The 26,981-nt window shown below is 42.6% G+C and overlaps 1 protein-coding gene across 3 annotated transcripts in view; it reads left to right on the forward strand.

Moving 5' to 3' along the window:
• The first annotated feature begins 2,592 nt into the window (after positions 1–2,592).
• Positions 2,593–26,981, forward strand: part of zmynd11 (zinc finger, MYND-type containing 11) — a 36,984-nt gene continuing 12,595 nt past the window's right edge. Inside the window, exons 1-9 of one of the 3 annotated variants that reach the window (XM_079488682.1) lie at positions 2,593–2,844; positions 10,233–10,368; positions 13,998–14,157; positions 15,451–15,474; positions 19,865–19,879; positions 21,428–21,589; positions 23,855–23,911; positions 24,220–24,297; positions 26,496–26,588. In XM_079488682.1, the coding sequence (XP_079344808.1) occupies positions 10,238–10,368; positions 13,998–14,157; positions 15,451–15,474; positions 19,865–19,879; positions 21,428–21,589; positions 23,855–23,911; positions 24,220–24,297; positions 26,496–26,588 (720 nt within the window). In that variant the 5' untranslated portion in view covers positions 2,593–2,844; positions 10,233–10,237. Of the gene's footprint in view, positions 2,845–7,875; positions 7,940–10,232; positions 10,369–13,997; positions 14,158–15,450; positions 15,475–19,864; positions 19,880–21,427; positions 21,590–23,854; positions 23,912–24,219; positions 24,298–26,495; positions 26,589–26,981 lie in introns of those variants that run through there. The other 2 variants (XM_079488683.1, XM_079488681.1) reach the window with 2 other exon arrangements.

Genomic DNA, 26,981 nt, shown 5'->3' on the forward strand with positions numbered 1-26,981 from the left:
AAGCAGCATCCTTTATCCCTTCTTCCATTGCCTTGTGACCTTTCATACATGCACACAACCCCATATTGTGTGCGTGACTGTGTGTGTGCTCACGTCACAGACAGACAGACAGACAGACAGTCTTCATCTTGTTGCAGGTTGGCTAAATGTTTTTTTCTACCACTGGACTCAATATTCTTCTTTGCTCTACAGCTGCCTACATGCTCAATACCTTTAACAATCATCAGCTATAGGGGAAAGGTACATGCATATTGCATATTTCAAATACATGTATTTGTAGAAACTATAGAGTAACTATTCTATACTTGGTTGGTGATTTCAAAAGAAAGTAATTGGAGTGGAGTGGTTCGACAGCTGCGTACATGCATCGACTGGAAGGAAAATATATGTGTGTGGCTGTGCTTGTTTGTTTTTTTGGGTTTGTTACGAGGGATGGCATATGAACCCTGGTATAATGGATTGGAGGGTGGGGTATTCTATATTCGCTGAATGAAGATGACTACTGTATATCGTACTGCTTTGGTTTCAGCAGAATGTGTATTCCAACTAACCATGAACCAACTACCAAGCATTATTACACTTATTTACAACAGGGTCCACCATTTTCAATTCATCAGAACATTTAGAGACATACAAATATACACTTCTATAAAAAAAGAAAACAGGAAATCATCACATAAAAATAAATCAGTAAAAAAGGGGAAAACATGTACAGTATGGGGAGAAAGGGGTCGGGGGGAGCTCAGACTTAATTTACAGGGGCCTTTCGAATTGCAGCTGTCCGTAGGTGCTCTTTGAGAGCGGTTTTGAAGGAGTCATGGGATTCACATGTCTTAATGGCTGTTGGTAGGGCGTTCCACATTTTAGTGGCATAGGAGCTGAATCTGGGTTGGCGTGGTTTGGTGAACTAACTCTGGTGTTGTGAGTGTGGACTTCGTTGACATTAAGGGAGTATTTAGACAGGTACATGCCTACATGGGTATCTTGGTGGTTTAGCGAATCTTGTAAAGATGCTGTACTCTGTTGTCAACCCTAAGCCATTCCAGCATCAAAATGGGCAAATGGGCAGAGGTGGGTTCGGGGAGTGAGGCCAAGTAGTATAGCCTGACCAGTTTGTTTTGGGAAGTCTGGAGCCTTGTTTTAAGGGCCTCTGGGGTGCTGTGGTACCAAGAGGTGCATGCATAGTCGAAGAAACGTACAAGGGCTCCTGTTTTTGTTGATCAACATTATCTGGAAAACATTTTTTATGGGCAGACAGTTGGCAACAACCAGAGATTACTAGCAAGTTAGAAACACAAGGCAAGCTATTTAATACTTTATTTAACAGTTTGCAAAAAAGATAACAGGAAAGTACAGTTCAATTCAAGGTCTGCTAGATGTTAAACCCAAGAAAGCCTATGGCTTGGTTGTTTCCATTGGGGATATACACTTCCCAACCCTCAGTGTCTAAATTGAATTAGACACTTTACACACATTTTATAGAGTTAATTTAAGATGCAAGATTGTGCCGTGTAGGTGTTTATAGATTTAAAGGACTTAATTCATTGCTCCCTAGTGCAGACCTGTGTGCATAGCTAGAAGCTTACATGTACTGTAGGCCTAGCTACTACCAAGGCATGTGTCACCGGTTCACCCTGTCAATCTGTGTGGTGATTTTTGTTGTTTTTGAGTGGTGCAACCACTCCTATAGAAAGCTATGTGTGTCCCTGGGTCTGTCCCTGGCTGGCTGGGTCTGTCCGAACACGAAAATAGCTTTTGGTTGGTTTTCACAACCAAGTGTCACTGTTGCGCAGCCCCCCCCCCACACACACACACACACACACACACACACACACACACACACACACACACACACACACACACACACACACACACACACACACACACACACACACACACACACACACACACACACACACACACACGATTTGGGGTGTGACAGTACAGTACAGTAGAGGGACCCCCACACGGTAACTGTCATTTCTCAACCATTCCGAGAAATGTGTCTCGGCACGTTCCTGGGGGTCTGGATGTTCCCCCCCAGGGACCCTCCGGGGACCCCCACACGGTACCTCTGTCATTTCTCGACCGTTTCGGACGCGAGACGGCTTGCCGGAACCGGGCCGGCACCCGGGTCGCGTTCCTGTGGGTCTGGAACTTCCAGGGACCCCCACACAAGTTGCACCACTCACTTCACATGGTTGTGATTTTTGTGGGATAACACATTAGTAATAGACAAACAAATATTGCAAGTAATATATTACTAAGAGTCAGACAATATTTGTGTGCAGAAAATTCCATGTTATATAAATAACCATGTTCATAACCTAATTTGATTGACTTTTGATTCCAAAAAGTGTTGTTTTTGTAGTTTTGCTGATATGTAAAAGTTTGGGAACCACACTTAATTATAATAGGCTTACTACATAAATGGTACATAACATGGCCTAATATTTTACATTTGTATTCCCTTCCTTGGCTGCTGGCTCAAACAAGCAGAAACGTGAGCGACTGTACTTCAAACCAGAGCCATAGGCAATAGGCATAGACCTCTGCTTCGAACTAAGCCGTGGGGGGAACAACTAACAACATTCCGCCACTAGAGTTCCAGGCTGAGCTGTGCTACGTGTGCTTCTGGCTCGGCTTGTGTTTACCTCCCAACCAGACTAGAGAGCTCTGAGAGCCTGAGCCAGCTGGACAGACACCAACAACCACATTTATCCACACTGTCCAAAAACTAACCCCGGAAATACAAATGTAAGGCGCCTCGCACTCAGTCCTGCGCGGATATTTACATGTTCTACAGCATCGCGTGTGTTTTTTTAGCAACACTGTAGAAGAGAGGTAAGTTCTGGGGTTTTATTTAATGAGCGAACACATAAACGCATTGTCTCAATGACAACATTACGGCTGCTGGCTTTTCCTCTCCCATGATGGAGGATTGCGAACATGGCGCCCTCCAAAACAAACGATTAGCTAGCGAGTTAGCTGGCGAACGTGTCGCCAATAAATGTGCCACGGTGCTTTCTAAAGCACTAAAGCATAATGCTGGTCATTTAATGTACACGACACGATGACAACTAAACGCGCATTATAATATTAACTGCTGTCGGTTGGTTGTCACCACTCGGTCGTCTAACATTAGCTACGGAAGCTAAAGGCTAAATAATTACACTGTTATTACGACTCCCTCGCTTGACGAAACTGATGTCTAAAAAAACGTCACATTTTTATAGTTGAAAATAAGTCATTTTTGTCGCACGACTCACATTGAACGTACGTGGGACTATTAAGCCATATAGCCACCTTGATCAGCTCGCATCTGTTTTTGTTCTTTTTTGGAATTATTTACATTTAGCAATTGGATTAGGTTGTGATGATTTAAAGCACACTTAATGTGTTGTAGTTCACTGTGGTCCTTTATTAAGAATACTATACTTCTGTTACGTCGCCAGTTAGCCAGCCTGGCTAGGATAAGCTAACTGCTTTGCCCCGTGGCCTTGTTCGGTCTCTTCTTTGTTGGGAAATCTCATGAGTGGTGTTCAATTTACATGTATCTTAATTTGCAGCACATATAGATATTTACAGCTCACATAGACATGCCGTTTTGTCTAATCCAGTCAGTGTGATTTGGTTATCAACTGGCCAATGCTGGCTGACAAAGTCGTTATGGCTGTGACATCCACATAAACTATCCCCAAAACACGTGTCACTTTGTGGGGGCATTTAAACAAGTGCGAACTATGCTTTATTTTGTGATGGAAGAAGTTGGTATCAGACATTTAAGTGTGCACAATATTATTGATTTGTTAAGACCTTGAACCGCAGCATCATATTCTAGACTAGAGGAACGTTAACCACAAATGGCTGATCTACAAGCTCACAATGCCACATGCTACGTGCTTGTAAGATCGGTTATTTTTGGCAAAGAGATTAGGTGTAGTGAAGAGGGGAAAACACCATCCGAGTACAGAGCCAACGTAGGTGGTTAATTAGCCCCAGCACCGCACACCAAATAGTTTGTTACTTTGTTTTGAGGATGTTTGTGAGGTCCCGGATCCATTTGTCACAGCAACAGCATCATGTACACGTGCGGTTCCCAGGGAGATAAGAGGTGCGGGTCTGCAGCTGTGTTTTGTCTTTGCCCTGAGCATGACAACCTTATATTAGCAGATGCAGGAGATATTACCATCCACTCCACTGTCTGACCGTGGCACAGGTGGTCCTAATTTGCACCTTGTGGCTGTCATAGCGTAGGCAATCTCATTGTTCACTGTCACCTATCTGCTCTCTTCTCTCCTCCTGTTTCACTCTCTAGAAGAGGTGAGACTAGGCCTGTCTGAATGCTGTAGGCTGCCTGATTTACTGTTCATTCACTTTTCAACATGAATTATTGTCTGCTGTGGTTCACTTAGGAAAGGGTTCTTCATAGCCTAGGCAAGGGTGTTGCTTTTAGCTGTAGTGGCAAGAGATAGTGATGATGTGCTAGAGCCAAACCTTTGTTCCAATACTGAGAATATTTGTCAATTGCAATTATTGTCATTGGTAGGCAATGACATCTTTTAATGGAGTCGAGTAGGCCTATTTGCTTTTGTGTTCACATGATAATTTTAAACTACAAAAGACAACATACAATGAGTATACAATCAAAACACAATGCACAAAGTCGGCATACATTTTCTAGATCTTAAAATAGTCCAACTATTTCAGTTGGTAGAATTGGTATAAAAAAAAAACAAGGTTAAACAATGGGTATAAAGTATAAACAAAGCACACATAGGTTATAGTGCCGCATGCAGGAGGGAAGTTATTTTGGAATATTCCCTGTTGTGCAATAAACTAATTTGCTTTCCAAGAACACAAAGCTTCAGCTCATGAGCAGTCAAACAAAACACGAACTGCTGTATTACTAGCCTACATGCATACTGTGACTGACATGTTTCGTTTGAGTTGTGTATAGGCAATGCAGATTCACCCAAGTCCCACTCCCAACAATCAACATGTGTTGATTAAGCATGCAGTAGGCCTACATCTTCACTGCCACTTTGGTAATTCACATATGCCTGACAAAAGTAAAAAAAATCACACCCGTGTGAAGTGAGTGGTGCAACTCCGTGTGGGGGTCCCCGGGGGGTCCCCGGAAGTTCCAGACCCACAGGAATGCAGCCAGGGTGCCGGCCCGGTTCCGGCGAGCCGCCCCGCGTCCAAAACGGTCGAGAAATGACAGTTACCGTGTGGGGGTCCCTGGGGGGGGTCCTAGCCTCGGTCCCAGGCTTACTTATCTGCGAAAAGAAAAGCCTGGTCACAACGTAAGGCAGAGAAGCTATCGGCGGATGTATCCTCCGGAACACCCGTCAGATGTATTTCCCCCGGATACGATATTTTCCCGACCAATCACAACACTTGTTTCATTCACGGAGAATTTAAACTGATTTGTAAAGCATCAACGTCATTTCCGCTAAAATCCCGCAACTTCCGCCCAAACAAATTATAGCCTCTACAGCGTAGGTCTTGCCCATGGTGGGGGGGGGGTCCCTGGAACATCCAGACCCCCAGGAACGTGCCCTGCGTCCGAAATGGTTGAGAAATGACAGTTACCGTGTGGGGGTCCTACTGTACTGTACCACCCCAAAGCATCATATATAGTGTGTGTGTGTGTGTGTGTGTGTGTGTGTGTGTGTGTGTGTGTGTGTGTGTGTGTGTGTGTGTGTGTGTGTGTGTGTGTGTGTGTGTGTGTGTGTGTGTGTGTGTGTGTGTGTGTGTGTGTGTGTGTGTGTGTGTGTGTGTGTGTGTGTGTGTGTGTGTGTGTGTGTGTGTGTGTGTGTGTGTGTGTGTGTGTGACAGACACTTGGTTGTGAAAACCAACCAAAAGCTATTTTCGTGCTCGGACACAGCCAGCCAGCTTTCGTGCTCGGACACAGCCAGCCAGCCAGGGACAGACCCAGGGACACACATAGCTGTCTATAGGAGTGGTTGTACCACTCAAAAAAAATGGCTACTTTCTCACCCTTAATTTATTCGAGCCCCTGCGTTCACAGAAAGCTCTGAAGCCAAGCATCGTCCTTACTATTATGATGGTTTGTTTTTGTCCACGACTTGTGAAAATGACACCTTGCGTTTCACAAAGGCTTAGGAGGAGAACGCATGAAATTGGATTTTAATTTTTGAAGAGGTTTCAAAGGATGCTAAACCCAGGCACCCACTGCATGGAGGCTCAGGCAAACGTCATATTCCTTTTGAAGGTCTTTAAATTTTGTTTAATTTCTAATTCAATCTGATATAGCTCCAGTCTTCATTAGAAACCTTTTGTTTTTATGTCAAAAGGGCAAATGACATTGTCCCGATGACAGCACTGTAGAAAAAGTATTTGAAAAGGAACATTTGGCTTAAGCTTAATATTTAATCATTATCATTATGTCTGCTCTCTTTAAATCAATAAAACAATAAAGGAACATCTCCACTTCAACTTAACTTTATTGGCACAACCAACCTTCAGATATAAATGAGTGGTTGAAGTTCTTCTAAGAAAATTAAATCTCAAACTAATGCAAAGACAGCTCTTCAGTCCCGGCAAATGAAAGACATCAAATTCCAATAAAACACACACACACACACACACACACACACACACACACACACACACACACACACACACACACACACACACACACACACACACACACACACACACACACACACACACACACACACACACACACACACACACACACACACACACACGCAGCCTGGTGGCCTGGCTGTGGAAAGCTTCCCTTAGTCTTTTCATTTGGCATTTAATGCTGCTGTATCGCCTGCCTGGCGTTAGCAGCATGAACAGATTTTGGCTGAGGTGGTGAGTGTCTTTGATGATCCGTTTCGCTGTGGCTACGCACCACTTGGTGTATAATGTCCTGGAGGGAGGGAAGGTGTATAATGTCCTGGAGGGAGGGAAGCTCATGTCTGATGTTCTGCTACCTCTGCACCAGCCTCTCCAGCAGTAGGCGGTGCAGTTGGCAGTTCCCATCATAGATATTTAAAAAATAGATGCCTCATTGGCCGCTGCAGTTCGTTGGAGCAATGTGTGTTGAAGGATTTACACTAGGAGAGGAAGTATGCCGTATGTGTGGAAGGCACGTTATGTCACGCTGCCACTCAAGTGATTACTGGCCAATCACAGCGCATCTTTTCCGGGACTTACAGACCCGAACATGGGCTCTGTGACGCACGCTCATGCTTCCGCGGGGCTTCGCAAGGAATCTCGGGAAAGTTTTGCCCTCCCTTGAGCACATACGCTTCAGAGCCGGAAAGGGCGTCTACGTTTATATGTCTATGGTTCCCATACCGTGATACCAGCTCGTCGTTGGTATGGTGCGGATCCGATCCGGACGGATGCTGAATGTCTTCAGCCTCACCAGATGGGTCCTTTTCACTATGTACAGTACATGGTGTGTGTGGTCCACGAGGTCCGTGGAGATGCAATGAGATTAGCTGATTTAATAAATAATTGATATCCCTATTTTGCCGCCTCATTACATGCAAAACTTTTAGGTATATTTTTTTAAATCGTGCAAATAGGAGATAAAACAAGCTCACAACGGGTCACAAGCTCGTAGATCTTTTTGCACAAAATAATTGAGCGCCGAATTATAAATACGCTTAAGTCCATTCGTTGATCTATTAAAAATGTAAAAAAATATATAAAGCATGCTTCAATTATTTGAAATAGTACTAATCAATACAATAATTGATAAGAACATAATCGATATTTGCACTTGCAGCCCTTGAAGCAATGGAGTAAGGGTAGCTCAGACAATTTGACTTGAAGCAGCTGAAGGACTTTTCGAGGCCAGCATGGAGGGAAATATCAGATGTTTACATTATGGAAACAAACAATGGATGCTGTACTGGGATAGTTTAGTTGGAATACTATGGCTTCAAGGTACTGAAGGACTTCTTAACACAAGCATGGAAACTTTGAATAATAGTCGGCGGGCTTCTTTTGTTTAAAGTGGGACATTTGGTATATAGTATTTTCTATTGGCCTAAAATATTGTCTATATACATACATTCATAAATCCACTTGCTGACCGGCTGTAAGTATTGGGCAATTCTTTTTCTCATTAACATCCTATGGCAGGCAAAAATGTCAAACTTTCCTTATGCTATAAGTAGCATGTGACATGTAAAACTAGGGGGTTTTCGTGATTCTGAATCCATTCCAAGCATTAGTTTTGCACAAAAAACACTCCTTGGGCTAAAAACGGCCATAGACGTCATGACAAATGTGATGAGGTCAGCACAAATGTGATTAGGTCAGCAAATCTTTGGCAAGTGGCTATGGCTGCTGTTAGCCCAAGGAGTGTATTTTGTGCAAAACTAATGCTTGGAATGGAATCATTCAGAATCATGAAAACCCCCTAGTTTGACATGGTACATGCTATTTTCTTTTTCAACAATGTATTTATTTTCCTTTTTTACACACAAATGACAATACAAATATACAAAAAACCAACAACAATGAACAGTACAAGACAATTACTGATATAAAGAAAGCAAAACAACAATAACCAAAACAAAACAAAAGAAAACAACAACAGCACTACTCCTCTTCCGCTCCATCCATTAAATGTGACAAAATACTGTTCTTTATGTATCTTATAAAACCTCCTCCTGAAACATTTCTTGTTTGTCCTTAAGAATGTATGCAATCTTTTCCAAAGGTAAACATAAAGACAATTCCCTGAACCACTGTGTAATACTTGGTTTGTCTGGCCTCTTCCAGGTCAATGCTATCACTCTCTTAGCTTGTAAAAGACATACATCTATAAACATTTGTTCATTACGCTTTATCTTGTGTCCCTCCGGATATAGACCGAGCAGGAAGAACTTTGGTTCTGGTACAATATTTATTGACAAAATCTTCTGTATTTCCTGCCCGACCTTCCCCCAAAACTCCATCAATTTTGGACAGGACCATAGACAGTGGAACAATGTGCCTCTATCTTCACCGCATCTGGTGCATACATCTTGGTACATGCTATTTAAAGCAAAAGGAAAGTTTGACATTTTTGCCTGCCATAGGATTAATGGTAGGGTCACAAGAAACCCCAATAGTAACAGCCGGTCAGCAAGTGGATTCATGAATATCAATATAGACAATATTTTAGGCCAATAAAAAAGACTACATACCAAATTTCCCACCCGTCCACCTCGACTGCCGGACTATAACATCTCGTTTGAATGGGATTGACCATTATGGAAAGACAATACCGTATAAGCTGTTATAGCTGTGTGTTTTGGACCACACCATTGGAATAGGCCTATAAGTGGCCCGGGGCTTATGGTGAAACCATGGGAGAATATATTAGATGCAGCATAACTTGTATTATGGGCGAATATATGCTGTATGCCCAAGTGCCCACTGTCTTTTAACTTTCTGGATAGCACCCGCTATCCAGAAATTCTGGGCGAGAACCCCTTTTGGTGTTAGCATTATGTTATACTTTAGCTATTGAAAAATAGCAGATCTACAAGCTCGTAGCGCGCCACCGAGTGGCGCGCTATGAGCTTGTAGGTCTGCTATTTTTGAAAAATCGAAGAACAACTGACATAGAAACATAGCTTTTTCAGAAAACTGTCAGGATGTAGAAGACATTTTTAGAATCTGATCTCAGGTCAAAATGGGTTAATGGAACAATGGATATAATTGGATGAGTATGTGTACATACTACATAGTTGACTTGGAAGATGGTGTCAGATGCAGAAGATCCTATAGCTAGGAAGATGCCTTCGTATCGGTGTCTATATTGCTTTGATGATTGTCTCCTTTTCATGAAGCAAACCTGAGCCAAATGAACAGTTTGTGAAACCCAACAGACTCCTTTATTTTTCCCTATCCCTCATTATTGTCTTTTTTTCCTCTTTTTTACTTTTTCGCTGACACTGCACAAAAATGGCTTCAATTTAGTAGACAAAGCAATTCAGCACAATTTGAGTACTTATGAAATCATCCAGAGCAGATGATTGATTTTACAAATTTTGCTATATCCATTTCAGTAATTTTGAATATTTATTTTTTCAAGTTAAAGCAAGTAGCTATGAACACGCATATATATGCCTTGTTTCAAGACTTGCTCAAGCCAATGTTTTCATTTTCTGCCCTCATTCATTTCTCTCTTTTCCTTTTTAAATTAACATGTCTGAGTGGTTGTGTATTTCTGCTCGCCCACTAGGTAATATGAATAAGGAAATCATGTCCCGCGTGGTGAGGAAGAGGCAGGCCGACCCCAAGGTGGTGCAGTATGTCTGGGCAGCCATCGAGGTCATCCGCAACCAGAAACAAATTGCTAACATGGACAGGATCTCAAAGTAAGTGACCACAGTCTATATAAACTCAGCAACTAAAGTTCGGAAACTTAACTTTGGTTCATTATTTATTTATCCACTTCAATAATACCAATTGGTATTGTATTTTAACCCATTTTAATCGTTGATTAGTCACCTTTACAACGAGGTATAGATTGTAAGGATCGGGTGTTGGAATGAGCAACACAGCTAAACGTGTGGGTAGCACCTCCAACAAATGTGCCAACATGGCAAGTGGTTGGTATTCATCCTTGCTTTGAGTTGCTTAGTGGATTAGATGATTGCACTCTCACACAGTAATAAGAAAGAAAAAAAAACAGCCATTTTGACACTTTATTAATTTTACACTCAGTGTTAGGGAACTCAGTATAGCGGGTGGAAGATCCAAAAGCAGCTGCAACAGCTTGGCACCATGTTGGTCACCAAACCTAGCCACATTTTGCTGTGAGATGGCATCCCATTCCTCAACCACGTTTCATTATAAGTCATCCAACGTGGTTCTGTTGGTCACTCTAGCACGTACAGCACGTCCAAACTGACCATCCCATCCACTCCACTCCCAAATTCTGGAGGTAGGCTACTCTGTGATGATCCTGGCTCTGTAGGGGCGAGCGTTGTCATCCTGGAGCTGGCGTTAGGTACCAGATTCTGAAGATATGGGATCACCACTGGCTACAGAATCTCATCCCGATATCTCACTGCATTTGAGATTGCCTTCAATGATGACAACCTCAAGTTCTGTCTTGCCTGTGAGAGAGATACTACCCCATACCATGCCAAGCTGTTGCAGCTGCTTTTGAATCTTCCACCCGCTACTGAGTTCCTTAACACTGGGTGTAAAATGAATAAAGTGTAAAAATTGCCAATATGTGATGTTTTTTCCTTATTACTGTGCGAGAGTGCAATCATCCAATCCACTAAGCAACTCGAAGCAAGGGTTGAATACCAACCATTTGCCTTTTGGCAAATTCTTTGGAGGCGCTACCCACACGTTTAGCTGTGTTGCTCATTCCACGAACACCCGATCCTTACAATCTATAGCTCTTTGTAAAGGTGACTAATCAACGATTAAAATTATATAAAATACAATACCAATTGGTATTATTAAAGTGGAGAAATAATGGACCAAAATTACATTTTTGAACTTTTGTTGCTGAGTTTAGATGTTATTGACTTGTTAAAATTCCATTCTGTGCATAATTTATGTTAGGCCTTTAGCTAGGCTTGGATGCTAAACTGTGTTGACAAATTTACTGTCAATGATTCATTTTTTTCCAATGGCCTAATCAAAACACCATGGTTCTGGGAATGTCTGTTGTTGTTTAGAAAAACATACAAATACTTCGTCTTGCGAGTTGCAACACCATCAGAAGCATTTCAACTGCAGTAATATTAGCTCAGACGAGCACTTCAAATAAAATGCTCTTCTAGTGATCCTGAACCTTGTCTGCACTCAGGCCCAGGGAGTAACATACAGGGCCATGATCAATAGGTGGATTGACATTCATTGTCATTCTGGCTGGGAATCCAGCCAGCCCATATTGCAGCTCCCCTTCCCCTCTATAGAAGTGAGGCCTTTATATGGAACACAGCAGGTTCACCCATTATCATTTCACTTGTTAAATTATCGAGGATGAGGAATATTTGTTTATACTATTGTTTAAATGAAGCATCGCAACAAGCGGACCAGGACTCAGATCAGCATCACAGAATGTTCTGACGGGGTCGCGCAAATGACAATAACTTCAGTAGTGGAATATTAATGTTAATTCAGCATATCCTGGTCCTGGCATTTGAGGCTAGCGCACAGTTGGAGTCCCCTTATTAAGCCAGTTAAGAGCTCTGATGGGTTTAGTGTGTGCAGATGGGTTAGACTTAGAGAATCCTCGACGGTGGTTCTCCTTGTGGCTGAGCAGTCATTTCCTTTTGATTTGTGCTATTGAATGGGCGGCTTAAATGAAACACTTAGCGCGTCTCATATGCAGAGTACCTCGGGATCTGGCTGCTTGCCAGGCACCCGTGCTGTTGTCATGGTGACGGAAGCAGCGGAATGCGTCACACACACACACACACACACACACACACACACACACACACACACACACACACACACACACACACACACACACACACTCCGTCACCGAGTACACGTAAAGACACACTCGCTCAACTTCATTGACTTAAGTACACACACATGTACACACACACCACACCCCTGAGCTCCATGCTGCCTCAATATCACTGTTCAGGGTTTTCTGCACTGTGGGGAAAATGATAATTGAGACCTTAACAAAGAGGAGGAAGATCGTAATAATTTGTTGTTGGTGGGGAACTATTAGAAGCAGTCTGGATCATTCAGCATCCAGGGTTAAGTGTCTTGCTCAGGGACATTTCAACACACAGACTGGCCGAAATGAAGGTTGAACCTGCAACCTTACTATTTAATCCCAGGTGGCCTTTCTACCATTACCGGATAACCGACTAACCCCCATTTTGAATTTAGGTTATATAATGTAACTCCCTTAGTACAAGCATCAGTGACATGGTAAATGCACAGAGTAATGTACAGTTGCAAAGCATATACAACAGTAATACACAACAATACGACGGATACAATCAAGTAGTGATTAACTGACGGACCCCTCAGCCTCACGTAATTTGTCACGTGCTTGTGAACATTGAGCTGAGTAAAGCCTGGGAAAGGTTTCCCACTTTTCTAGCTGTTTTCCCCCACTTAGTACCTGTCCAAGTTGTAATCATTCCCATGAGTGACATGCACACACAGACTGTCCAAGTTGTAATCATTCCCATGAGTGACATGCACACACAGACTGTCCAAGTTGTAATCATTCCCATGAGTGACATGCACACACAGACCGCAGAGGGGAAATAAGCTGGCTTTCTCACACATATCCCACAGGCCTAATTTAATGTGAAAGGCACGAATGTTCTATTATTCCATAACAAGTTTGTTGTGCCATTAAGCACCTCTTTGATGCCCTGAACAGATTGAGGGTTGACTAAGTCACACAGAGTGGGAGTCTTATTGTGTCCTATTGTTTTCCTATGTACACAACAACAAGCTGCACTTGCAACACGATACAGAAAATGTACCCAAAAATCAGCCCGTGGTATAGAATGGACCTGGCCCGTGGGCTGCCAGCTTTACAACCTTATCCCATTTTGGGCGGGAACCCCTTTTGGTGTTAGCATTATGTTATGCTTTAGCTATTGAAAAATAGCAGATCTACAAGCTCATAGCGCGCCACCGAGTGGCGCGCTACGAGCTTGTAGATCTGCTATTTAAAAAAAATCGAAGAACCACTGACATAGAAACATAGCTTTTTCAGAAAACTGTCAGGATGTAGAAGACATTTTTAGAATCTGATCTCAGGTCAAAATGGGTAATCTAAACAATTCTACATAGTGTTGCTGAGGCATGATGGATGGATTGATGAATTCCTCTTCTGTTTCTTTCTTTCTTATTATTATTTTTTTTACAGAGAAGCACAGCTTTGCTATGAATGGAAATGTCTGTTGTATACATCTATTTGTGATATAAGAGAAGATTTGAAATGAAATCACCAACTCGGTTGGTTTCCTAACTTTCCTGCCCCCACCCACCCCAACAGGTACCTGAGCCGTATGTTCGGCATGCATCCCAAGGAGACGTCCAGGCAACTCACTCTGGCTGTGAAGGACGGCCTGGTGGTGGAGACCCTGACTGTCGGCTGCAAAGGCTCCAAGGCTGGCATCGAGCAGGAGGGCTACTGGTTGCCCGGGGAGGAGATGGTAAGCCTAGCTATAGCTCCCACTGTTAAGTCTAATTTATGCTTTGCCGCACGATGGTGTCGTTCACAGAAAATAAAATGCAAACATCGTTTGCTTGAATGTATTTCTGTTGAGTGGCGCTGTTGTGCGACAAAGCATAGGTTAGGAATATTTCACCCTTCCTCAAGCCGAAATCAGACTGATCGGTTCGTCTCAGGAGCACCGGACACATACAGTTCACTTCACAAATCAGTTCAACCATGTAAACAATACACTCCATGTGCATAAAACATGTGCATAAAACATAGCAGTACTAAAACAAACCAACAACAATAATACATTATTACATAGTTATTATGACCCAAAAAAAGGTATCGGGCTAAAGCTTCTGCCTACGCTTTTCACAGACGGTACATACATCGTCAAGTCATGATGAAGGTGTAGTTTGACATCGGAACGTTGTTGTTTTTGCCTTTGCACCCTCTTATTAAAAAAGGCTCCAATCGTCAGACTTGCTCCAGCACCTTCTTTGTTCAAACCATAGGTTAGTTTGTAGTCCTGTTTAATCATATACCATTGTAATCAAGTTATATCAAGTTATTACACCTTCAAATCTCTGCTGCCTTTGCATCAGCATGATCTATATATTATTCTATTATACTTCATTTCCTTTCCATTCCCTTGTTAATTGGAAGGACCATGTCAATTTGCATGTTATGAAATTCCATACTGTAATATAAGACGGGTGTATGTAAAATACACCTTGTGGGTGAAAGTACATTATGCCATAATGATTGATTGCACACAATTTCCAATTGCTTGTCTCATTAACTTATGAATGTTTTTGTCTAATTCAGTAAATGGAACCATACCATGGTCCCTGTGGGATGCAAATCCCTAACCATGGCAGTTTATTTCTCTACCCACAGATCTATGCAATGAATATTGAATATAACTCTTGTTAATGTTAGTGCAATGATATACACTTTGCAGGGATATTAGAATCGTCTGAAGTGATGTTATTTAACGGCTCCATATAATTACATATAAATGATACATAATAATGTCTGGACCTTATAAATCACCATGTGCCACTGTAGCAGTGGCAGGCCAAATATTACCTTTGTCTGTTAACAGTTTGCGGATTGTACTTGTGAGGGGCCGATTTCATATTGTCGCACACAATTAGTAGTCACAAATATATGAAAGTTTATGTATTGGAGGTGACAGGCTCTTAGGAGACAAACACAAGCACAGCTCCTTTTTAGAAGCACAACATTTAAACACTACTTTCTGAATCACTTGCAATCACAGGACCCGAAAGCAGAGGGAGAAAAGGTAAGGGCTGCATTGTTGTTTCTCCACATTTGGGAGTTGGTTTGTTTCTCTTTGATCTCTCTCTCTCTCTCTCTATTTTTCCCCCTCACAACTAACATCATTCTGTGAGAAATGGGTACCATCAAACACAGTGCAATCAGGGATTTGATTGACATTTGTTATGCATTACAATAATAACTTCAACTTCTGGTTGTGTAGGCTACATGAACTACACATGTATGCAAAGTGCAATTAAGGTAAATTATATTATTGTGTACTTTCCAACATGAAAACATTTCAGTGGCTTTCCATTCCCGCAATAAGGGAATTCCAAACGCAGTCAAGTTCACGAGAGTCCTTTTGTAGCACTGTGTTCAGGTGGCCAGACATTTCTTGCGGAATGGATCGGTGATCTTCATGAAAGGTGTGCTCGCTACTTATCTACAGATGTGCCGTTGCTTGACAAACGTGGCAAATTGAAACGGAGTCGGGGATGAAGTGGCATGGTCGAAAGCTCTCTTCAGTACCGTGGCTTTATGCATACGGTGTGATTGTATCGCAATCAAAACTATAAGTTTCAGAGTGAACCATTGTCGTGTCAGTGTCCTTTTATTTGACTCGCGTCCTCATGCAAGACGACAAGCAATGCTAGCATAGCTGCAGGTTGGTAGCAAGCATCACATCGACGAGTGGGTAGTTCCCGTAGTTTTGTTTTCTGATGATGGTAGTTTCCTCCTCTAGTGTGTGTCGGGCAGGGAGGATGGGTTAGAACTTAGAGGGGAGATGTACTGCGGTGTGTTTCTTCTGTCCAGCATGCTTTGTTTGTAGTTATATTTTGACAAAGTGAAAATGATGTGTCTGTGGGTGTTGGAGGGGAGAGAGGAGGGAGAATGTTGGGGGGGGGTTGGAAAGTGCTGTGATTTCTGTGATTGTACTCTTGCCATGTCCATGCCTGTTACTTGCATTGTAGTGGATCCCTTCTTTTGTTTCTCGTTTTGATCAGGATGATCTCAAATCTTTTGAAAAGCAATCTTAACTTGACAATTTTGAGAAATTATAAACTGTGATTGCAGATACCGGTCTAAGGAAGCCACATGGGGAAAGTTGCGTTTCTACGAAATAGGGTTCAACCTTTTGCATTTGTGGTGCCCCAACAGTTTGATATGTTTTCATCGCATGGCCAAATATCTCTTAAGCCCTCATTTATCAACACGGTGTACAACGCGTTGATAAATGAGGGCCTTAGTTTGGACAGATGGACCAACTGATTAACCAAGATCTTAGAGCCCCACTGGTAGCAGTACTATGCTATTATAACGAACAATGGTCATCTTTGCCATTGATCCTTACTAGGATCCTCCCCCTGGACTTGTGCACCTTTTCCCCTCTTGTGTTCATTGACTTTCAGTTATTTAAGCCTCAGTGATTCTAGTGACCACCAACCGGGCATAATTGGCATCTTATACACTCTGCCTTTGGCCCACTTCAGGCATCCTGGCTCAAGTTAAAACCAAAACCCTCCCGCATCATTTGAATTGCGGGAGCTATGTCGCTTAGTTCAGCTGACATTTTTGTGACTTTGGTCATGGCAGCATTGGCAATGTTTATGTCACCAGTGTGCTTTATAATCTTGGAAAGCAAGGGAGCACAACATGTACCGGTACTTACCTGAGACATACACTAGTCCATTCACAAGTGTTGCATCATATAGTATCTCAGGAAATCCACACACAGCAATAACAAACTACTTCTCCAACTGTATCCTACATCGGATGTTGCTCTGTTCGCTTCCCAGAGTTTTTCAACTGATGATTTGTTTAGTTTTGGGTGTAGAAGCGAAATATTGCTTGATGATGAGTCTTTACATTGACTTAATATTGAATTGCTTTGATCAAAAACATTGCATGGCTTGTGTGAACACATCTTTAGACTCCCAGGGCAGTATTATGCGTGTCTTAAGTACCAGGTCTTATTACTTAACTTAAGACCTGGAGGCGTGATCAATGCCATTTGGCTATTCTGAGTGGCCAAACAGCATTGACCACGCCTCCAGGTCTTAAGTTAAGTCATAAGACCTGGTACTTAAGACACGCATAATACTGCCCCCAGGCTCCGATCTTCAAAAAAACTCAGCAGCGGAGATACCTCTTAATGCCTGACAGAACACATAGGGTACATGTGGGTTGTCAAGTGTGTCTATACATCTGTGTGTGTGTGTGTGTGTGTGTCTGTGTCTGTGTCTGTGTCTGTGTGTGTCTGTGTCTGTGTCTGTGTCTGTGTCTGTGTCTGTGTCTGTGTCTGTGTCTGTCTGTCTGTCTGTCTGTCTGTCTGTCTGTCTGTCTGTCTGTCTGTCTGTCTGTCTGTCTGTCTGTCTGTCTGTCTGTCTCTCTCTCTCTCTCGTGAAGGTGTGTACAATATGGATGTGTGTATGGTGTGTCTATGTCCTCTGTATCGGTATGTGTCGGTGTTTGTGTGTATGTAGACACTGTATTGTACTCCAGTGTTTCTGTCAGGCTTGGCTTCACATCAGGGTCCTTGGTGGTGCGGAGGCTTGGCTTCACATCAGGGTCCTTGGTGGTGCGGAGGAGATCTATTATGAAGCTGTCTTTTGTCCTCGTGACTATTTATGGTGCTGTTTGGGCTTGTCTACTTCGTAGCCCCACTATGACCGACTGAAGACACTAGTACTGCTCCTGTCGGTTCAAGTCCAATAATGATACAATGAGTCTGTAGACAGAAAGAGGCAGGATCTGACATGATAGGTGCACCGTGTTCTAAAGACTATAATTACATTTTTTGTGTTGTACCTGCCTGTATCTGCCTTAATGTTATGTTCAGGTTTTGTTTACATAGCGATTTACAGTACTAGATTGAAGAGGGTTGTTGCGTGATTAAATCAAGTGACTGGATGTTTGACAAAGAACTGTTTACATGTCATGACTAAATGAGATTTACAGAGATTTTGAGGTGATGCACTGTACGTTGTATTATCATGAGCTTAAGCATAAAGATGGATTTTTAAAATAAACTTCTTGAGGCTTCTATTGATCTTAAATGTGCCAGCTAAGCTAATAATAAAATGGATTTATATGCCGAGTCCAGATTTCAGGAACGTGATTGTGAAAGGAGTCATCAGTGTGTAGACTTGTTGAATTTGATGATTTTACGGAAACATAGAAAAAAATAGATATGTATGTGCTGTTCTTGTAGATTTATATACCTATCATTTATGCGCCGATGTGCAAAATTGAGCCAACAAAGATTTCCAGAACTAGATGGTAGTAAAGTCTGTCTGAGCCACTCCAGCAGACTGTGAGGGGGTGCAGTTGTACTCTTGACACTTTGCATATTTATACCATAGTTGCATTGATGTCAAGTGGTTCATTCCTACTGCTAGTTCTGTGCTCCACATGAAAAAATCATGAGCCGCTTCCATTGAGATTCCATATAAGATTTTCTTTTCTTAGTTATAATATAGAGTCACTTTTCTACTCTTTGTGCCCAGTGACTTTCTGGTTTCCATGCCAGCTAGCAGAGCTGCCAGAATGCCCTTAAGCCATTGTAAAGATTTAGTGTCACTTAGGTGCACTTACAGATTTGGAACTGGTACTTGATGTTAAGCAATGCAACGTAACATCCTCCTAATTGCTCACATTTCATCAGGAACCACGCTACACTTTTTCGAAGTGGACTATATTCTAGGAAATGTTGCCACAACTACTATCTGTACATCATCTTATGTCTGTTTTAATTATGTAGTCAAATGCTAATTGATGGTGGTTTAGACCATGGGTTCCCAAACGTTTCAGCATCCGACCCCAAAATAATGCTGCCATTGACTCACGACCCCAACCTAACCCTGCAGGTGATTTTTTTTGGTGCACTTTTGTCTGCACATTTTGTCTGTAATGTATTAAGCCTAGGGCTAGGGGTTTGTAACAATTATGGTTAAAATGTATTTGTAATCAATCATTTTTACATTGTATTTCACTCATTCTGTTGAGTTCTCTTCAGGTGTTTAAAATATATTTGACCCAAAATAATTTTGCGACCCCATGTGGGGTCCCGACGCCAACTTTGGGAACCCCAGGTTTAGACTTCCATCTCTGGACCCATTTGTACCAACGGCTGAGCTAAGATCAAAATCTGACCTCTGCTATTTCTTAAGAATATACTTTCTTCTTCTTTCTTCTATACTTTCTTCATACCTCCCTCAACTACACCATCTCCCTCTCAGCAATTACTCCGAAATCTAAATAAAAAAAAAATGCAAAGGGGTGGACTTCTCTCCCCTTTAAAATATATATGTACATAGTGGATACTATGGGGTCAATTAGTCAGGGTGGGAGCAGGAAGTGGGGCAGCCTGTGTTTGCTTTCCCTAATGTATTGTTGTTTATGTTCTTCCACAGACGGACTTCATACCGGTAACATATTTAAAGCTATTCTCTGTTTGTTGTTGAGGCCTGTATAATTTTAAAAACATTTTTGCCGTTCAACATGACTATAGTATAATAAGTATTTGGGGTACCTGGACCTGGTGTGGATTTAAGATGAACTGGTGTTTATTTTTAAGATGAAGGGTGTAACTACAGAGGAAGGGCAGTGTCCTTAGACACCTCTAGTCGTTTTATTGTAGAACTGCTGTTAGGCAAATAAGTAGTTAGTTACTGGTGATAAGATTGTTGCTAAGCAGGGCTGACCTGACTGTGTTTACTGGCTGGAGTTAGTATGTTTGGTATGGTTATTGACTAAATCAACTTCCAGGAAGTAAAAGTCTTTGTAGGCCTGAGAAAACATTCCAGGTCATTGTGTATTGGATTGATAGATGGTATTGTGTTGCACCTTTACAGAGCACAGGTGTCTTCATTTGTCTCAAGAATGTTGGCATCCCTTCGTTCATTGCAATATATAGTAATAATTAATTACCCAAGAAGCCAGACCGATCTACATTCAGCAAGCAGGAGGTGTTCAGAGTTCATGGCCATATTGTCATGATGGACTGTTATGAGATCAAATCCATGACATTCTGGTTACGGTAAAACTGTGACAGTTGGAGCACTCTGATGCCCATGCATTTACCATCTACAGTGTTAGGGTCACGGGTGTCAGGTTGTTTATGGTAGCAACAGGTTTGGCAAGTAAGAGTGCTGTATGCTGGAGAGAAGTGTATATTCAACCTAATATAGTAGTCATTTTATTTCTAATAGACTGATATTGAAGAGGTTAATTCCAAAACTTTAGACATCCTTTTTTTATTTGCTTCCTAAATATATTTTGTTAAAAAAAAAATCATAATTATAAATATCCTCACAAAACATTCCTGTTTCTGAAGTTCTTAATCTGGATCGTACTATTTAACAGTTACAGTTAACAGAACGGCTTTATTTGGATGCCAGAAAACACTTTAAGAGAAACTGTGTATTTTTAAAAAGGTGATGGATAATGCTTCATTTGGAATAAACCTCTTCGTCTGTATTCTGTAATGTTTATTTTGTTTAGTTAGTTTTTTATATGGGGTACAGTGAGATAGCAGAGACCTAGCTCCAAGGTGGGAAGATAACACCAGCCAAGAAAAGGCTGATACGTGCATGTAATCTTTGCATCAGTCTATTTGCAAAACAAATTTGCCCTTGTGGAACACAAACGTTTGGGATCAGCCAATTTGCCATTGGCACACAGTTGTCCACACCTACTATTAGAGTTCAGTGACACTATATTATTGTATATTGCTACTGGGCAGCATTTGAAGAGCTCCCTTTAATCTCTCAAATATTAACAATCCTCACACCTTTTTGCCATCACCTTCAGGTGGTTGCAAAATGTCGTTTTGGTGGCTGAACAAGATTAACCTCCCTCCCTGGCTGGTCTCGACGGGTTTATAGTGGACCTGAAGGGTGGGTGTGCTTGGGGTGGTATGGTTGGTGGGGGAGGGGGTGACCCAAACCTGTGTTCCATGTGTGTGTTCTGTCCAGGAATGGGAGACAGAGAGTCACGACTGGTACTGTTTCGAGTGCCACCTGCCGGGCGACGTGCTGTCGTGCGAAAACTGCTTCCGCGTCTATCACCTCAAGTGTCTTTCAGAAGAGTACAAACCACGAGATGGTGGCGTCCACTGGCACTGTGCGGTCTGCAGGGTAGGTGGTGTGGGTGTGTGTGTGTGTGTGTGGGTGTACCGTATATGAGTGTGCGGACACACCAAGGTACTTGAAAGGATAACTCGCCACCAGAAGGCCACAACCTGACCTGCCTTGGTGATGACCTGTGCCCCGAGGGGCACTTTATCTAGTTTGGTCTGTTCCCTGCCTGTTTTCAAAAGTCAGTTTTGACTTTACAGAAAATCCTAAGCATTTGAAACATTTTTTAAGCATTGCAAATTTTAAAACCAATTTCCCCCGGCTATATCACTGTATATCTGCCTGGTAAAGGGAAAACTAACTTTGAATCCCAGTTTCATCACTATAACCAGCTCAGTGGCTCAGTGGCCTTGTGGTTAGAGTGTCCGCCCTGAGACTGGGAGGTCGGGGTTCAATCCCCGGCCGGGGTCATACCAAAGACTCTAAAAATGGGACCCAGTGCCTCCCTGCTTGACACTCAGCATCAAGGGTTGGATTGGGGGTAAGTCCCTGTGACATACTAGCGTCATGTCCAGGGGGTGTACTTGTACATCAAGCTGCCTCACGCTACAGAAACAGGAGATAGGCTCCTGCCCTATGGGCCTCATGGCTCGGCAAGGCTACTTACTACTTCATCACTATAAAAGTGCTTTTCAGAGTTCAAATTAATTTGTGTCTTACGTTCCCAAAAAGAGTTGGTGAAATATACAACTACTGGCCACTATTTACGTTAAAATACATGTATATATGTGGTCGGGGGCAGACAAGGGTACCAATACTGATGTCATTAAACAAAGTCAAATAATGCAGACCGACCAATCTACCAGTATGTTGTGTTACTGGCCCTGGATCAGCAGCTCGTTCCATGTCCAATGTCTGTGTCCGTCTGTCTCCCAAAGCTTTTACAGACAACCTTTTACGTATTCCAGTACCTCTTTTCTGCTGCTGACCGGTCATCTCCTCATTTCTTCTGTAGAGCTGATAACATTGTGTGTGTGTGTGTGTGTGTGTGTGTGTGTGTGTGTGTGTGTGTGTGTGTGTGTGTGTGTGTGTGTGTGTGTGTGTGTGTGTGTGTGTGTGTGTGTGTGTGTGTGTGTGTGTGTGTGTGTGTGTGTGTGTGTGTGTGTGTGTGTGTGTGTGTGTGTGTGTGTGTGTGTGTGTGTGTGTGTGTGTGTGTGTGTGTGTGTGTGTGTGTGTGTGTGTGTGTGTGTGTGTGAGTGAGTGAGAGATGGGGTGGGGGTGCTAATCTTATGCAAACATGGATACGTTGGCCTGGGCCATGGCTCAGTGGTCCAGGCACCTTGGCTGGCAATCCAGTCTGGCAGTGTGCCGCGGGTTCGACTCCCGATCCCGACGGCCTTTACTGCATGTCTTCCCCCCCATCTCTCTCCCCATTTCCTGTCAGCCTATAAAAAATATACAAAATAAAGGTGATAGCCACAAAAAAAAACATAAAAAAAACATGGATACGTTACATTACTTTACATCTTTTGCACATGGTAGAGGATTTCACATCAAACTAATACCATGAACAGACAGATCTAGAATGCAATTATGATTATAATTGCATTCTAGATCTGTCTCTTGTTTAAGCTTAATTGACAGCCTTGGTATTTGTTGACAATTGGGAAACCTTTTTTGCTATATACTGTAGATCTCCAGCGGTTTGCATATAATTATTGATCCCGTTTTCTTTAGAGTTCACCTATTACCTATGACAAGGGTTCTCTCAACGGTTTTTGCTGGGTACCCCTGGAAATGCTTTGGCCATGTCTCACGAGGAACAAGGCAACAAGCGCTATTCCGACCATTTGTGGGTCACAGACCAATTTGTATGGGTCGAGAAGTAGTGAAAATAGCTGATCTACAAGCTCGCAACGTGGCGCACAGATACACGTTGTGTGCTTGTAGATCTGCTATTTTCACTAGTTTGGGTCCTGGGCAAACGTATAATCTCTGTTTTGGGTCTCGACCTGAAACGTTTGGAAAGAAAGAATTACTTCTTCTGCTGGCTTCCTACACATGGACATGGCCAGTTGTGCTCGTCGGAGTGCACGGAAAAGCTGCCGGCACCGTGCCATGGTAGTGGGCAGGAATACCCATCGGATGTGTTTTCTAACATAAAAGTTGCATTCTGTGTCCATGTGGCTTATTCGTTATCTCCAGACAAGCCAAGCGAGTATCAAAATCCACGTTAATTCACGTTTTTGTTTAATGACTTTCTCTTAGAATGCTTCAAAAGTGTGATTAAAACGTTTTGTTTTCTTGTGAATTGGATGTAAACAGCAGCTGAAAACAGAGAGAGAGAGACAGCCAGGCAGTGAGACTCTTCCACAGGGAGAGGTCAGTTCCTCTTCAGTTCACTGCATTCAGCTGAAAGCCCGCTGACCTCACAGGAGTGTGTGTGTTATGGTTTAAATGTGACTCGACTGTTTGAAAAGATTATGTCCATTTCAAATGTTTATTTTTCTTTAACTGTTAACATTTCTCTTTCCCCTCCTGCCCTCTCTCTTTCACCCCTCTTGACTACTCTTCTCTATCTCTGCCCCTCCCTCCTATCTCTCTCTCTCTCTCTCTCTCTCTCTCTCTCTCTCTCTCTCTCTCTCTCTCTCTCTCTCTCTCTCTCTCTCTCTCTCTCTCTCTCTCTGCAGGGAAGTAAAAAGAAAAACCTGAACAGACAGGACATGCGTAAATACCTGCGTTTTATTGTTGAGCGGATGAAAGAGAGGGTGAGAAAAGAAACCACACACACACACACACACACACACACACACACACACACACACACACACACACACACACACACACACACACACACACACACACACACACACACACACACACACACACACACACACACACACACACACACACACACACACACACAGTATAAAAGACTATAGTAGCTTACATTGTTACCCAAGCTGAGAGATTGCTAAAATATCAAACTCTTGTGAATGCAGTTTAATGAACAATGCATACATGATGCCGTGTAAATACACCAGATTTAGCAAGAATGCTTATCCATTCGTAGTCCCCGTACATAAAAGAAACAACAACAAGGGGCACAAATAGAGTACAAGGTACGAAGCACATTATCAATATTAAGTTACTCGGTCAATAATGATTTTGTCAATTGCTGTCTTGGTTGTGTGTGCCAAGGTCGTACATATCCGACTGGTAGGCAAACCAATATGTTGTAGAAGTCACAAGTCAGCATGACAGGGGTGTGTGGGGGCATCCGTGTTTTTTTTATGCTGGTTTAAATCAAAGGTCTAGTAATGGTCTACAGCAGGCCATCCATTTATTTTATGTATTTATTTATTTCTCCTTTACTGTCAACCTTCCTATGTTCCTCCAACCATCTTTCTGCTGTTTATGGATACAGTAAATCTTCATCTCTGCAGTATATATTGTCATTCTCCCCCTTTTCATCCCTCTTTCATTTCATCACCCCCTTGTTCCCTCTCTTCAGCCCTCTTTCATTTCATCACCCCCTTGGTTCCCTCTCTTCAGCCCTCTCTCGTCATCCCACTTTACCTCCCTCCATCTGTTCTCTTTCTTTGTTACCTTTTCTCACACTTCCTTCGTCTCTTTCATCACCCTTTCATTCTGTTCCCCTTCCCCTCCTCCACCATTCTCCCTCTCTTTTACACTTTCTCCTACCACCATCTCTCCATGGACCCCCTCCCCATCTCCACTGTTGTTTTATCTCCTCCTCATCCCCTTTTCCATCAACGTACTTATTTTCCCTCTCATGTCCCTGTCCCTCTTTTCCTGGCCTCTTCCTCCCATCTTTTGCCTTTCATTTTTCTGACCATCTCTCTCTGCCTCTATCCTCCCTCTGTCCTTCGCTCGTTCTCTCCACTCTATAAAAGTGGCTTTAAATCTTCTCCCTCCTTCTTCTCCCCATCATCCCCTCTTCATTCCAACCCTCCCTCTCTCTCTCCTTTTACCCATAATCCCCTTGTACTATAAAAGTGCCACTAAATCTTTTTATACCTCCTCTTATCACTCTTTCTCCTCCCTCCCTTAACCCCCCTCTCTCCTTATGTCTCCCTTCTCTCATATACCATCTCTTCCATCCATCCCTCCTCTATCTGCTTTCGTTCTTTCTCTCCGTTCTTTCTGTCCCACTGCTCTTCTATGCCATAAAACGCAAACTCTCTTGATTCCTTCCTCTCTCTTCATACATCTAGCCTTCCATAAAAGTGGGAAATGTAACACATCACAGAAGATAACTGATTTAGCGGTGAAAAATGTCCCAGAAATAAGTGATTTACATACACAATGCATCATGACACCGTTGTGCAACAAAGAATAAATTAGGCTTTACTCTGTTTAAGTTTTTCATCTCTATCGTCTCAACGTCATTCATCTCTTCCCATCTCCTCCCTCTCGCTCTAATATCTCTGTCAGCTCCTCGTACACAATACGAATGTTATTAAATCTAAATATTCATCCATTCTGTCTCCCTCCCTCCTTACCGCCCTTCCTCTCTCCCTTCATCTTCATCCTGTCATTGATCCTTCTCTTTTACCTTTTCCTGGTCAGCATTTGTTTTGCGTGTGCAGGCGATAAGAGATCTCTAACCAGCAACCACCAATACATCCGGTGACATTTAAATTTAGGGGACTGCCCCCGATGACATCTGAATTCAGGGGAATGCCCCTGGTTTCATCAAATTTAAGAGACCGCCATAAAGTCTTTGCATTGTTGCTGCAATGCAGCTACTTTTTCCTTTAATCTCAGTGGTTTCCACACAGTTCTAGCTACTACCTTGAATGTAGGTGTCACCAGATGTATTGGTAGGCAGACATTTCAGATTGTCTTACTACACAAGACTTGGTACAATATGCCTAATTACTAGGTTAAAACATTATTGTTTAGCCTCACCCCCCCTCTCTCTCTTTTTCTATCTCTCCAGGCGGTGGATCTGAATAAGAAAGGTAAAGATACCAAACATCCCATGTACAGACGCCTGGTTCATACGGCAGCAGATGTCAATATCATTCAAGAGGTAAACCTCTATTTGTGTGTGTGTGTGTGTGTGTGTGTGTGTGTGTGTGTGTGTGTGTGTGTGTGTGTGTGTGTGTGTGTGTGTGTGTGTGTGTGTGTGTGTGTGTGTGTGTGTGTGTGTGTGTGTGTGTGTGTGTGTGTGTGTGTGTGTGTGTGTGTGTGTGTGTGTGTGTGTGTGTGTGTGTGTGTGTGCCAAACTGCCTAGAAAACCTAGTCCTCAGCTTGTGTGTGCCACATTGCCCTTTCCTGGACCCCTTGCATGTTATGACCACGTGTGCACGCATGCGCACGCACGCACACATACTTCCTTCCATGTGAATAGAGCTCTTTGTGCTTATTTTTACTTCTCTCCAATCATCTCTCTGTCTCTCCGCCTCTCATCGGCCCTCTCTCA

Source organism: Electrona antarctica, assembly GCF_951216825.1.
Source record: "Electrona antarctica genome assembly, chromosome: 19".
Classification (NCBI taxonomy): Eukaryota; Metazoa; Chordata; class Actinopteri; order Myctophiformes; family Myctophidae; genus Electrona; species Electrona antarctica.